At 37.9% G+C, this 14,781-nt stretch overlaps 2 protein-coding genes across 51 annotated transcripts in view; one reads left to right on the top strand and one right to left on the bottom strand.

The window, feature by feature from the left end:
* The window catches only part of tgm1l3 (transglutaminase 1 like 3), a 183,408-nt gene that overhangs the window by 121,135 nt on the left and 47,492 nt on the right, over positions 1 to 14,781 (top strand). For 24 of the 50 annotated variants that reach the window (XM_087307723.1, XM_087307695.1, XM_087307697.1 and 21 more), the window contains one exon: positions 8,043 to 8,297. Coding sequence is in view for 11 of the 50 variants with exons in the window: in XM_087307683.1 (XP_087163809.1) it covers positions 8,233 to 8,297 (65 nt within the window). In the remaining 39 variants the exon portion in view is untranslated. Of the gene's footprint in view, positions 1 to 7,975; positions 8,298 to 14,781 lie in introns of all 50 variants that reach the window. The other 26 variants (XM_087307700.1, XM_087307688.1, XM_087307719.1 and 23 more) reach the window with 3 other exon arrangements.
* Positions 1,196 to 8,874, bottom strand: tent5ab (terminal nucleotidyltransferase 5Ab). The gene is given in 3 exon segments (NM_001103125.1): positions 1,196 to 2,518; positions 7,932 to 8,673; positions 8,796 to 8,874. Coding segments are annotated over 2 exon segments (1,170 nt in total). The 5' UTR covers positions 8,319 to 8,673; positions 8,796 to 8,874; the 3' UTR covers positions 1,196 to 1,735.

Genomic DNA, 14,781 nt, shown 5'->3' with positions numbered 1-14,781 from the left:
TCCCATCTCGTACTCTAATATACGAATGCCTTGTCCGTGTCGCTTTCTAGTAGACACCACAATTCTCACTGTAGTGGTACCAAATTGACAAGTTAACAGATGGTAGTTCATGATTGGATGATCTTCAAAATTCATTTGCTATTGTGCACTACCTTCTGTCATATGTTACCAGCCTGTTCTCATGAGGAAATGTAACTATGTTTCAGATTAAAAAGTGGATAGTTTATACGATTTCATCCATACGAAAACATGATTTTTAAAAGTAGGCATGCCCCCAAACCCCACCCCCAACCCTACCCCTCGTTGGGTCATGACCAAATCGTACTAAAATGTACGAATGAGATCACACACATTACTTAGCCACTAAATCTAAAAGTTAGGAACTGCATTGAGATTGCATTGAATGTTACTGCTAAAGGACGTCTTAACCGACATACTTAGGGGTCGTTAACAGAGTGACTTTGATTTTCAGTTTAAGGCACTAAAGGCAAAGGTGTCCAATCTTCCTCCTGGAGGGACACTGAGCTGCTGATTTTTTGCTCCGACCAGCTCAAATGCAAGTCTTTTAGCCAGTCATGAGCTAGACCCATACTTGTTGAGAATCTTTATATGCATCCTACTGTGTACTGCTGCCTTGAGAGTGAAAGTGCTGTGCGTGCCTTGTCCAATGTTGGTTATGCTGTTGAGTTTTGGTTGTTTGTTGACTAGATACATTCGATATACTTGTTACTAGTTTGTTATTAGTTTATTCTTTCTATTGCCATTATATTTTGTTAACACACTTGATTTTTTGCTTCTCAATAAATTGAAAATTTTTGACTCGTGTGGCCCTGCCTAAATGAGCACTTTAAAACTGAGTCTTGTTACTTAAATGGGGCTGTGAAAAACTCTTGTATCCCAATAGATGAATCTTGCCTGTGGCACGTTCTAATAGGACACCTAATTCTCACTACATCCATACCAAATTGTCACCTTATAAGAAACAGATGGTAGTTCATGATTAGATGTCCTTAAAAAATAAAAATAAAAAATTGTATTTTTGACTCCAAAGTCTAAACAAGCAGTTTAAATCTGGCATTCGTAAAATAAACGGGGGCTCGTCCGGGATCAAAATGACTTTTAATAATTGTTGTTGTTTCCTGAGAGTTACTAATTTTTTTTGTTGAGCAGATTTCGTTCTAGTTACTATTTATTGTTTTTTTTTTATCATTTTAGTTCATCGGGAAAGAGGATAATCTTTTAATCAGTAAGCTCTGGTGAAATTTTTAATTAGTGCTTAATTCGCCTAACTCTGCAGAAAAGAAGCCCTCCAGGAACAAGTATGGACACCCCTGTTTTTGGGTATCTCTTACTTCCCTTGCGAAACTGCAACTTCAACACAATTCGCAGGATCTCTTTGATTCTTAAAATACGTCTATCACACATAGATGCAAAAGATAGTCCCTTTTGTGTCCATGCTACTCTCGGTAGAGTCTCCATGCGGTTTCCTCTAAGCCAGTGTTGTGCTTTTTTGTAGTCCTGGCACTTAGCCATGGAAAGCCTAGGTAGAACGTGCTGCCCGATAGGAACTGATCCAAGTTACCTCACTCTCCCTCCCTTTCTCTCTTCCTGCGCGCTCGAAGCGTCTCCTTGCAACGAGCTGCCAATTGGAAAAGTCTCACGCTGTGGAGCACACAAATACAGACTCATTGGGCGAGTGCTCTAATTGGACATGTTGTGGTAAGTTAACAGTCGGTCAGTTGCAGGGCAACCACGGGGAGAATGTGTGTGTGGGTTGGCAGGCGTACATCGGCTGCACCTGAGCAATGTAATAATTGCTAAAGTTGCCATCAGCAATGTACGGCGCAGGCTGATAATAGCAGGTGACGTTCGCCACATTGGGAATCACGTTCTGCTCTGCTAGAACCCGTACCGCCAGCATGGTGATGAGGCTCAGAGTTTGTCGCCGCTCATGTCCCATGAGACATACAGTACTTTCATTGACCACACTATGCAGCGTGGTCAGATACTCGTACTTCCGGTTCTCCAATCCCACAAAGTGATTCTGCAGATAGGACTCCAGTTTTCGCCTCTGCTCCGCCACGTCTGAGAAATCGATGAAGAATCGAGAGCACATGTAGCGTTCGAGAAGCTTCATTTCAGCTTCGGAAGCGGCACGGAAACCTCGAACCAGTAGGTGGCAGTATTTCAGCAAGCCACCGCCGCGGATCTCCTCCGGATTTCGCGTGCAGATCAGTTTTCGTTGTAGGTGGTCCAAGGCTACGCTGAAGTCTCCGTAAACGCTCTCTCCCACAATGGAAGGGTGGAACGTCTCGGCCATGGGGTTTTCAGAGCACTCGTAGAAGAGGAGGAGGGAATCCAGGCGGATCTGGAAGGAGTCGACGCTGAACTCAAACTGACGCCGGAGGGAATCCACAAACTTCAGTTCAACGTTCTTCCCGCTATTGTTGGAAAGTGAGATTAGACTCCATCGGTCTGAATCGTTACACACTTTCACCATCTTCTGCACATAAGCCTCCTGAGGAAAGAGGGTTTTAAGAAAGACAATGTTAATAATGATGTAAAAGCCAATATAAAGATTTAGTCAATAGAAATATGTCGTTGAATATACAGATGTCAACATTTGAAGTGGATCAAAACAACCTTTCATCAAAGTTGTCCTGTAAGTTATTGAACAACACCCATTCTTGTCTCAGGATTCATTCATTCATTCATTCAATTTTCTTCAGCTTAGGAGCACCCGAAGGAAACCCACGTGAACATGGGGAGAACACGCAAACTTCACATATTAATGGCAAAGACTAGAATACACAAGACATGTCACTAGTATACTTTTGAATGGGGGAAGGTGTAACTGTCAATATGGTGAATGATGCCCTGTGTACTAGTACAGGAGCCAATCAGCCATTGCTAAATGGCGAATAAAGCCAGCCTTCTGGTACAGGAGCCAATCAGCGATCGATATAAAATGACAATTCTCCGGGGGAGGGGTTCGAACTAGACGTGAGCTTCTGCAGATTTTGTGTGACACAAACATATAGAAATGAAACTAAACAGACAGCTGTTGTTTAATTTTAGTGGAGATTCCTAATATGAAATTTAACCGTAAGGTATTTTGGAGAATTTCATGTTTCCCCATTTAAACAGAATGCCCGAGCATACTGCCTGAGTGGCGTTTCAAAGATGGCCGCCAGGGTGAAATGACTTGCCTTAAAGGGACTTTAGTAATGACAACTGGCCCAGCCGGGAATCAAACTAGCTGTGAGGCAATCATGCTACCCACTGCGCCACCATGTCGTCTTGTCTCAGGATAACTTCGAAAAACTTTGTTGATCAACTTCAGTGTTGACTATTGTGCATGTCGGGGTGTGCAAGTGAACATTAATAACTCTTGAATTTATTTCCATTGGTTTCCTGTATTAATGAAACATGTGCAAGAGTCATTAAATGTACAGTTGATGCTAAACTGAAATTTCTGTCATCATTTACTTGTTCCAAATCAATTTAAGTTTCTTTATTCTGAAGAAGATATTCTGAAGAAAGCTGAAACCTGTAACCACTTCCATAGTATTTGTTTTTTTTTTAGTGAATGGTTACAGGTTTTCAGCATTCTTCAAAATATCTTCTTTTGTGTTCATCAAAAAAAAAAAAAAAAAAACTCATTTAGGTTTGTAACCACATGGAGAGTGAGACAATAATGAGCAAATTTTCATTTTTGGGTGAAATATCTCTTTAAGTGAACATAAATTATTCTTATGTTTATTCCAACACAATCTCACGGCAATTCGTAACTTTTTGATTTAGTGGCTAATTCATATGAATTTGTATGATCTAATTCGTACAATTTAGTACGATTTGCTCATCCCCCAATGACGGTTGGGTTTAGGGGTGGGGTTAAGTGCCACGCCTCCTTTTTAGAATCATACAATTTCGTACGACTGAACTCGTACGAATTGGTACGAATTAGCCACTAAACTGGCATAACTTAAAATAGTTACGTTTTCTCGTGAGATCAGGCTGGTTTATTCCCCTGAGTTTCCTGTACACTCAAAAAATATATGTTTGCTGTTTGTTTAACTTACTTATTTAAAATGAGCAGAAACACAATTCTACACTTTTTTGGGACAACCTAATTGTTGTATGTTTGATCTACTTAAATTAGTAAAAACTGATAAGTTAACTTAATTTCTTTGTATTTTGTCAACACAAACCTATTAAGTGGAACCCAACATATTTTTTGCATTGTATTATGGAAATGTGCAAGCATCTTGTAAACTGAAAAATCTTTGTCAAACTGTGTGACAATGTTTAAAATAAAAATTGTCGATAAAAAACAAGCATCCTGTTAATAACAAGACTACAAACGTATGATATTTCCGACTGTGAAGCCACTTTGCATATTCACCAAAGACACTCCATTTAATTAGATAGTGCTGTATCAGCTTCATTTGCATACATGAAAATCCACTCTTCCTTTGCATACACTCACTGGAGAGAGGTGAAAGCGGATCCATCGTAAATTGGTTTAGAGAAATCCTCTTTGTAGTAGAAACCAGCGTTTTTACTACCGGCGCCCTTATCTTATTGCAGCTTAAAACTAATACAACGCTCTCCAGGGCATGTCTAGGTCCAGTCAATGTCAAATTACAGCATGCCCTGCACTTCCCCTTTATTTAACCCATGCTGCATATGAAATTATATCACTTACTAAGTAGTCATTTAGCTGAATCTCTCTTATCCGAAGTGCCAGTGCACTTAAATTAAGGGCAGTCCCGATGGAGTAACATAAGGTTAAGTACCATGCTCGAGGGTGTAGCGGCGATGAATCAACCCCTGGAGAGTTCTCAATTACTATCCTGGAGTTTACTTTAAATGCATCTTAAAGGGACACCTACGTTGTAAAAAAATGCTGGGTTTCACACAGTTTCTTCATGTTGTCCCAACACAAAAGTTAACTAAAGTGATTTTACATTTTTACATAAATTTTTACATTTTACATAAATTAATTGAACATAAAACTATTAAGTTGTCTCAACAAAAAAAACTCAGGAATCGTGTTGATTCAGCTAATTTTAGGTAAATATTTTAGTTCATCTAAAAGAATTCTGTCCTTATTTACTCTACTTTAAGGCTTTGTTTGGATGTCTTTCTTTAATTAAACACAAGACAAGATATTCTGAAGAATGTTGTCAACCAGCATTCATTGACATCAATAGGAACAAGAATACAATGGAAGTAATGGCAGTTGCTTTCCAGCATTCTTCAAAATATCTTCTTATGTATACCAAACACAAAAAAGAAACTCAAAAATATTTTGAAACAAGTAAACAGCAAGTAAATGATGACAAAGGTTTCATTTTGGTGTGAACTATCCCTTTAAACCCGAGTCTAAGCAGTTTTCTAGATCTGGTTTACCACAGATCAGCTAAAATGAGCACTGTAAAACCAGCAATAAACTAGTTAAAGCACATTTAACCCATTTGTGCCTATTTTTTTAATGATTTCATGCATGCATTGTTAATAGTGTCCTATATGAACACGTTTTGCATTCAGCTTTTCTTAAAAATCATATTTAAATGTGTTTAAAATGGGCTTACGTCTCCTTTAAAAGTCTCTTTAATAATATATTCTGAAGAATGTTGTCAACCAGCATTCATTGACATCCATAATAGGAACACAAATACATTGTAAGATAATGGCTGCTGCTTTCTAACATTCTTCAAAATATCTTCTTATGTATACCAAACTCAAGAAAGAAACTCAAAAATGTTTTCAACAAGTAAACAGCGAGTAAATGATGACAAAAGTTTCATTTTAATGTGAACTATCCCTTTAAACTCGAGTCTAAGCAGTTTTTTAGATCTGGTTTACCACAGATCAGCTAAAATGAGCACTGTAAAACCAGCAATAAACTAGTTAAAGCACATTTAACCCATTTGTGCCTATTTTTTTTTATGACTTCATGCATGTATTGTTAATAGTGTCCTATATGAACACGTTTTGCATTCAGCTTTTCTTAAAAATCATATTTAAATGTGTTTGAAATGGGCTTAAGTCTCCTTTAAAAGTCTCCTTTGACAATTTGTTTGGAAGTCTTTCTTTAATTTCTTTAATAATATATTCCGAAGAATGTTGTCAACCAGCATTCATTGACATCCATAATAGGAACACAAATACATTGTAAGTTAATGGCTGCTGCTTTCAAACATTCTTCAAAATATCTTCTTATGTATACCAAACACAAGAAAGAAACTCAAAAATGTTTGGAACAAGTAAAGAGAGAGTAAAGGATGACAAAAGTTTCATTTTGGTGTGAGCTATCCCTTTAAACCCAGTCTGAGCAGTTTTCTAGATCTGGTTTAGCTTTGATCAGCTAAAGATGAGCACTGTAAAACAAGCAATAAACTAGTTTAAGCACAATTAACCCATTTGTGCCACTTTTATTAATGATTTCATCCATTTATTATTAATAGTGTCCTATATGAACACGTTTTGCTTTCAATTTTTCTTGAGACTCATATTTAAATGTGTTTGAAATGGGCCTGGGCGAGGCAGTGGCGCAGTAGGTAGTGCTGTCGCCTCACAGCAAGAAGGTTGCTGGGTCGTTGGTTCGAACCTCGGCTCAGTTGGCGTTTCTGTGTGGAGTTTGCATGTTCTCCCTGCCTTCGTGCGGGTTTCCTCCAGGTGCTCCGGTTTCTCCCACAGTCCAAAGACATGTGATACAGGTGAATTGGGTTGGCTAAATTGTCTGTAGTGTATGAGTGTGTGTGTGAATGTGTGTGTGGATGTTTCCCAGAGATGGGTTGCGGCCCGAAGGGCATCGCTGCGTAAAAACTTGCTGGATAAGTTGGCAGTTCATTCCGCTGTGGTGACCGCGGATTAATAAAGGGTCTAAGCTGACAAGAAAATGAATGAATGATTGAAATGGGCCTAAGTCTCCTTTAAAAGTCTCCTTTAAGGCTTTGTTTAGATGTCTATCTTTAATTAAACACAAGACAAGATATTCTGAAGAATGTGTTAAACAGCATTCATTGTCATTTATAGTATGAACAAAAATACAGTGTAAATTAATGGCAGCTGCTTTCCAACATTCTTCAAAATATCTTCATATGTATACTCAACAGAAGAAACTCAAAAACATTTGGAACAAGTAAAGAGCGAGTAAATGATGACAAACGTTTAATTTTGGTGTGAACTATCCCTCTAAACCCAGTCTAAGCAGTTTTCTAGATCTGGTTTACCACAGATCAGCTAAAACAAGTACTGTAAAACCAGCAATAAACTAGTTTAAGCACAATTAACCCATGTATGCCTATTTTTAAAATGATTTTATGCATGCATTATTAATAGTGCCCTATTTGAACATGTTTTGCTTTTTTTTTTTTTTGAGAATCATTTATAAATTTATTTAAAATGGGCTTAAATCTTCTTTAAAAGTCTCCTTTAAGACTTCATTTGGATGTCTTTCTTGAATTAATACAGGACAAGATATTCTGAAGAATGCTGTCAACCAGCATTCGTTGTCATCCTTGGTAGGAACAAAAATACAGTGTAAGTTAATGGTTGCTGCTTCCAACATTCTTCAAAGTATCTTCTTATGTATACTCAACACAAGAAAGAAACTCAAAAACATTTAGATCAAGTAAAGAGCGAGTAAATGATGACAAAAGTTTATTTTGGTGTGAACTATCCCCTTAAACCCTGTCTAAGCCATTTTCAAGATCTGGTTTATCACAGATCAGCACTGTCACACCAGCAACAAACTAGTTAAGCACGATTAACCCATTTGTGCCTATCTTTTAATGATTTCATCCATGTATTGTTAATAGTGTCCTATATGAACACGTTTTGCATTCAGCTTTTCTTGAGAATCATATTTAAACGTGCTTGAAATGGGCTTACACCAAATAAAACGTCCCATAAACGCATACCTTTAATGTCACCGGGGTAATTTTCTCTTTATTCACTCCCTCAGGCAGGAAATCCAAGAGGGAATCCAGAACGATGTCTTTGACAGTCTGAAACTCCACTTCTCCTTTCAGATCAGCGCAAAATATGAGATCCAGGTCCTTGTAGCCCAAACCGCTGTCCTCATGGAGAACGTGACTGGCCGCGGAGCCGTTCAGCCGGACCTCCCGGACGTGGATCTTGCGCTCCTCCATGCGACACCGCACCACTTTAACGATGTCCCTGGGTTTCATCTCCAGGGTAGGGAAGTTCCACTTGCCGTGAATGGGGATGGACTCGGTAAGGATGGCATCCAGACGCTTCACCTGCTCCCAGTTCAGCACGCACAGGTTATTTAGAGTCTCCTCCATTGTGTTTGCAAATGTGTTTGGAGTGTGAATATAATATTAGAATATGTTATACCACTGTTTCCATGTCATGCGAGGTTGCTGTGAAAATAATGCAGCTATAGAAATGAGTGCATTCGTGTTGCATCCAGCTGCGTTCACCCCTGCGCGTAAAAGCTCCCCAGATGTCCTGTTTGCGCCTTTGCTCGCAGCGCCGAACTCCGGTGGGTTCTCACGGCTCTCCAGGGGCCGTGAGAATCAGAGTGATTGATGCATGATTGCGATCACAAAATATATAGAAAGTCAATATTAATCAGTAGGAGACCCCCCCTTTCCTCAACTGAAGCGGACGCTTTGAGTTTTTACATGTTGCTTCATTCTGTAAACAAAAAAAATATATATATTTAAATAAGTCAGCATGCAACTGTTCAAATCTGAAATACTATTGAAAAACATTAAATTAATATGCGCAAAAGTCTATGATATAACGCATATACCTACCTGTGTGTATGTGATCACATTGTCAGCTGTTGCTCTGTGCAAACTGCTGGCTGCTCATGTCTTCTCGATTGCACCCAGTGAGGATGCATAGAGATTAACCCGTACACTAAAGCAGGAGTGACGGTGAGTTTGAGTGACAGCTGCGCGCACCAATCCTGACGCGCCCTGCGATACTGTAATATAGACATTTACGCGCTTCATATTTACGTCCTGTCGAAGCTATTTAATAGATGCGTATTCATGTATTTTAAGAGAATATCTTGATAATCATCACATTTATACAAAAATGTAATATTTTTACGTTTATTTGATCTTTGTAGCTTGTTTTGAAGAGTGACGGTGAGTTTGAGTGACAGCTGCGCGCACCAATCGTGACACGCCCTCCTCTAGGGTATGACTATAGGCATTTGCGCGCATCATATTTACGTCCTCTCAAAGCTATTTATTATAGATATCGAAGTAAATTCTAAAAGAATATCTTCATAATCGTCATATTTAAGCAAAAATAACATATTTTTTATGTTTATTTGATGCTTTTAGCTTGTTTTGTAGCACCAAAAAAGTGAAATGCAGGTGTAGAAAACAGTTGCATGATTTCTGAAGGGATTTGTGTGATTATTCTATGTGATTAAAACAAATTAATCGATCAAAACTAATTAAAAAGCCTTCATTTCTGTCTTCATAGAAAGAAATGAATGTCAATGCTGCCCTCTAGAGAAAATCATCAGGGAAATTTGAGTTTGCACCTTTATACAGGGAAAATTCACTGAAGCACATTTAAACAAAAGAAGGTTAATTTAATATATAAATAATAAAACATATTCATTTAAAAGCGTGCAACTTTGGCAAAATAAAAAAATTCTAATGCAAGAATGTCTACCAAAAATCTGGCAAGCCTTCATCCTCGAATGGAAATTTTTTTATGTCTTTATTCGATTCTCAAAGTGCTGCAGGTTTTATTTTAGGCTTGGGGTTAGGCCGTAGTAATTGTAATTAGCTTAATTTAAGGGCAGATGAAGACTAGGGGAAGTACCTGTTTAGCTGGCTGTGTGCTTTGGAGGGAGGGAGAGAGAGAGCTGGAGACTAGCTGGTAAGTGTGTGTGTATAAATGACTGAGCGTAATGTCAGGTCAGGCTAGATGTCACCCAGAATTTATCAGGGGGAGCAGACCTGCGTCACAGCGCTAACAGCCAATAAAGCAGGATTATTCTAGATTACCCCTTACACCATGACTCTTGGACGCACAACTGAGTGTGTGTGTGTTTAAGACAGGAAGAGAAAACCAAACTTGTGTTTAAGGCTTGTATCTGAAGAGTATGAAATTACACTAACCACATGAGGCATGAAACCTAAATGATCAGTTTATATCTTTTTCCTCCTGCCTGTATATAAATCAGAAGAACTTGTCAATTTAATTTCAGCTTTAAATCAAATGTATATTTTGTGTGAATAAAATAAAGACCTTTGTGATATTTATCACATGCAAACGATTTTCATTTTTATAAGTTCTATTCATTTTCTTTTTGGCTTAGTTTCTTTATTAATCAGGGGTCACCACAGCGGAATGAACCACCAACTTATCCAGCATATGTTTTACATCGCGGATGCCCTTCCATCTCCAACCAGTTATTGGGAAACACCCATACACTCTAATTCACACACATACACTACAGACAATTTCGCTTACCCTATTCACCTATAGCGCATGCTAACACCAGGCTAGATTTGGGCTGTATAATAAACGTCTAAGAATGCGCCAAAACTAGACTAGTCATCAAATAAACAGAAATGAATGACCACACATATAAAATTTGTCTATTTGACGACTAGTCTAGTTAGGGTCTATTCTTAGATAAGCAAATCGTACGGTACTAAATTGTAGGAATCAGATCATACGAATTTATACGAATTAGCTACTAAATCAAAAAGTTACGAATTGTGGTGAGATTGTGTTGAAGTAGTGACAATTAGTCCGTCATTGGCATAGGATGTTAGTATTGTTTTTAAATCTGCCATTATGCTGACACACAGGCCTTTGTAGCTCCGCCCTCTTTTAAAAAGAGCACAATCTCATTTGAATTTAAAGTGACAGTAATCAAAGTAGCCAGCCTGATCTCATGAGTCTCACGAGTCAATGTCTTTGGACTGTGGGGGAAACCCATGCCAACATTGGGAGAACATGCAAATTCCACACAGAAATGCCAACTGATGCAGCTGAGGCTCGAACCAGCAATCTTCTTACTGTGAGGCGACAGTGCTACCCACTGCGCCACCGTGCCGCCATATGTTATTTTTTTGTGTAATAGAATATTTATGGGAAGCAGTTCCATGCACTACAAACATAATAACAATAATAGAAATAAATAAATGCAATGCTAAAAGCCGTTATTGTCTTTAAAATCTTTAAAATCTCAAATCTCATTTCTTGTTTTTTGTTTAAAAAAATATTGTAAAATATTCCTGAAAGAAAATAAAGACTGGTAAATAATTTGACAATATTTAATAATAAAAAATACAAATAACTTAGATTACAAGTATAATAATAATAATAATATCAATAATGGCATTAATGGAGTTTGCATGTTCTCTTCGAGTTGGCATGGGTTTCCTTCGGGTAATCCGGTTTCCCTCACAGTCCAAATACATGCGCTATAGGTGAATTGGGTAGGCTAAATTGTCCGTAATGTATGTGTGTGAATTAGAGAGTATAGGTGTTTCCTAGTGATGGGTTGCAGCTGGAAGGGCATCAGCTGTGTTAAACATTTGCTGGATAAGTTAATCTACACTTTTCTAAAGGGACTAAGCCGAAAAGAAAATGAATGAATGAATAATAATAATAATTTTAATTTTACAATTGAATAATAAAATATAATTGAATTTCATTAAATCCAATACATAAAATATTATTGTTTCAGCAATAGTTCTTAAAATATGCTTTGTTGTTTTTATTCAAGCTATATATACAGTTGAAGTCAATTATTAGCCCCCCCCCTAAATTATTAGACCGCTTGTATATTTTTTCCCCAATTTCTGTTCAACAGAGAGCAGATTTTTTTAAACTCATTTCTAAACAATAGTTTTAACAACTTATCTCTAATAACTGATTTATTTTATTTTTGCCATGATGACAGTAAATAATATTTGACTAGATATTTTTCAGGACACTTAAAGTTAACTAGGCTGGTTAGGGAAATTAGCAGGGCCAGACCGAATCTGCGGACGTTTTTTGCTATTTCTGCAGAGAATTTTGGTAGAAATCCGCGGTTTTCTGCGGAATTAATTTGGGAGTTTAATAACTTAAACCATAAGATGTGAAATAAAAAGTAATACATTTTTAACTTCTATTTAATGTTTAATATGGTACTTCACAAACTGCATTGTACTATCTAGTATCTGATGAACATTTTCATATTAGTGAATAATATTACTGTGATTCATTTAAAAACTGAATAAATATACATATAAAAGAATAAATGATGGGCTAAAAATCTGCAGAAATCTGCGGAATTCTGCGCACACAGATTCCTTTTGGGCCTAGTAATTAGATTGAGAAAAAAATAGCTTAAAAGGGCTAATATTTTTTCCCTAAAATGGTGTCTAAAAAAAATGTAAAACTGATTTTAATCTAGCTGAAATAAAACAAATAAGACTTTCTCCAGAAGAAAAAATATTATGAGATGACTGTGAAAATTTCCTTGCTCTGTTAAACATCATTTGCAAAATATTTTGTAAAATTCGAAGGGGGCTAATAATTCTGACTTAAACTGTATGTATATATATATGTGTGTGTGTGTGTGTGTGTGTGTGTGTGTGTGTGTGTGTGTGTGTGTGTGTGTGTGTGTGTGTGTATATGTATGTATGTATGTGTGTATATATATATATATATATATATATATATATATATTTTTTTTTTTTTTTATAAAATCAAGGAAAATCAAGAAATTGTAATATCTATTTATGCATTTTGACATTATTTTGTTTGAGTTAAAAGCATTGCCCGAGAATCAAGTGTTTAAAATATGCCTTTTTAATTTATGCATTCTTAAATTAAAAGAAACAAGGTATTTTTCATCAAAGTCATTAAAATGGTCCTTAAATTTTAGCTTCCCTTATATATCCTTATTCATTCATTCATTCATTCATTCATTCATTTTTCCTTTGGCTTACTATATCAGGGGTCACCACAGCGGAATGAACCGCCAACTTATTCAGCATATGTTTTACACACTGGGTACCCTTCCAGTTGCAACCCAGCACTGGGAAACACCTATCCACACTCATTCACATAGTTTATTCAATTCAGCTATACCGCAAGTCTTTGGACTGTGGGCGAAACCAAAACACCCAGAGGAAACTCACGCTAACATGGGGTGAACATGCAAACTCCACACAGAAATGCCAACTGACCCAGCTGGGACTAGAACCAGCCACCTTCTTGCTGTGAGGCGACTGTGCTATAATATAATATAATATAATATAATATAATATAATATAATATAATATAATATAATATAATATAATATAATAGGCTGGGTCAGTTGGCGTTTCTGTGTGGAGTTTGCATGTTCTCCCTGCATTCGCGTGAATTTCCTCCGGGTGCTCCGGTTTCCCTCACAGTCCAAAGACATGCGGTACAGGTGAATTGGGTAGGCTAAATTGTCCGTAGTGTGAATAAGTGTGTGTGGATGTTTCCCAGAGATGGGTTGCGGCTGGAAGAGCATCCGCTGTGTAAAAACATTCTGGATAAGTTGACGGTTCATTCCGCTGTAGCGACCCCAGATTAATAAAGGAACTAAGCCGAAAAGAAAATGAATGAATGAATAATATAATATAATGGCAGTGCGGGGGCGCAGTGGGTAACGCAATCACCTTACAGCAAGAAGGTTGTTGGTTCAATTTAATTCAATTCAGCTTTATTTGTATAGCGCTTTTACAATGTAGATTGTGTCAAAGGAGCTTCACATAAATGGTCATAGTAACTGGAACAGTGTGGTTCAGTAACTGGAACAGTGTGGTTCAGGTTTTAGTGTTTAAGTTCAGTTCAGTTCAGTTTAGCTCAGTTCAGTGTGATTTAATCATTACTGAGAGTTCAAACACTGAAGAGCCAATTCATCGTGAACCATGCGAGGCAGTGGCGACAGCGGAGAGGGGAAAAAAACTTCACCTGATGGGAGTGAAGAAAAAAAACCTTGAGAGAACCAGACTCAGTTGGGCATGACCATTTTAATTTCTCCGCTGGCCAAAAGTCTTGTGCAGAGCTTCAGTAGCCGTGGTGGAGGCTGGAAGACGGCCTCAGCGAAGACTCGTCTGTCCCTGGAGCGTCGCTGGAATCAGACTCATGTTCTCCACTCCCCACGACCATCAGCGCAGCAGCAGCTCAGGATATGGCCTGGTCCCGGATATGGAATCCTTGGGATCATCACATCGCTGGTCTTGGATCCAATCAGTGACTCCGCATAATCTGAGGACCTCGGGATGAGTATCCCCAGGTGAAAATAGAGAATAAAGAGAATAATTAGCGTAGCTGCTGTTCATCGTGTATATAAGCAAGATGCAGAAGCCAGTGTGGAACCCGCTAGGTGATGCATTGAGTGTATGCTTTACTAAACAGATAGGTCTTTAATCTAGTTTTGAACTGGGAGAGTGTGTCTGAGCCTCGGACGTTATCAGGAAGGCTATTCCAGAGTGTAGGAGCCATGAAAGAGAAGGCTCGACCTCCTTTACTTGATTTTGCTATTCTAGGTACTACCAGAAGCCCTGAATTTTGAGATCTTAAAGAGCGAGTTGGTTTGTAGCGAGACAGAAGGTTGGTTAGATAAACAGGAGCTAGATTATTTAGAGCTTTATAGGTGAGAAGTAATATTTTAAATTCAATACGAAACTTAACAGGCAGCCAGTGTAGGGAGAATAAAATTGGGTTCGAGCCTTAGCTGGGTCAGTGGGCATTTCTGTGTGGAGCATGTTCTCCCCATGTTGGTGTGGGTTT

The sequence above is a fragment of the Danio rerio genome, chromosome 23 (assembly GCF_052040795.2).
Source record: "Danio rerio strain M-AB ecotype USA chromosome 23, GRCz13ab, whole genome shotgun sequence".
Classification (NCBI taxonomy): domain Eukaryota; kingdom Metazoa; phylum Chordata; class Actinopteri; order Cypriniformes; family Danionidae; genus Danio; species Danio rerio.
This window is presented reverse-complemented; position numbering and strand designations above follow the sequence as displayed.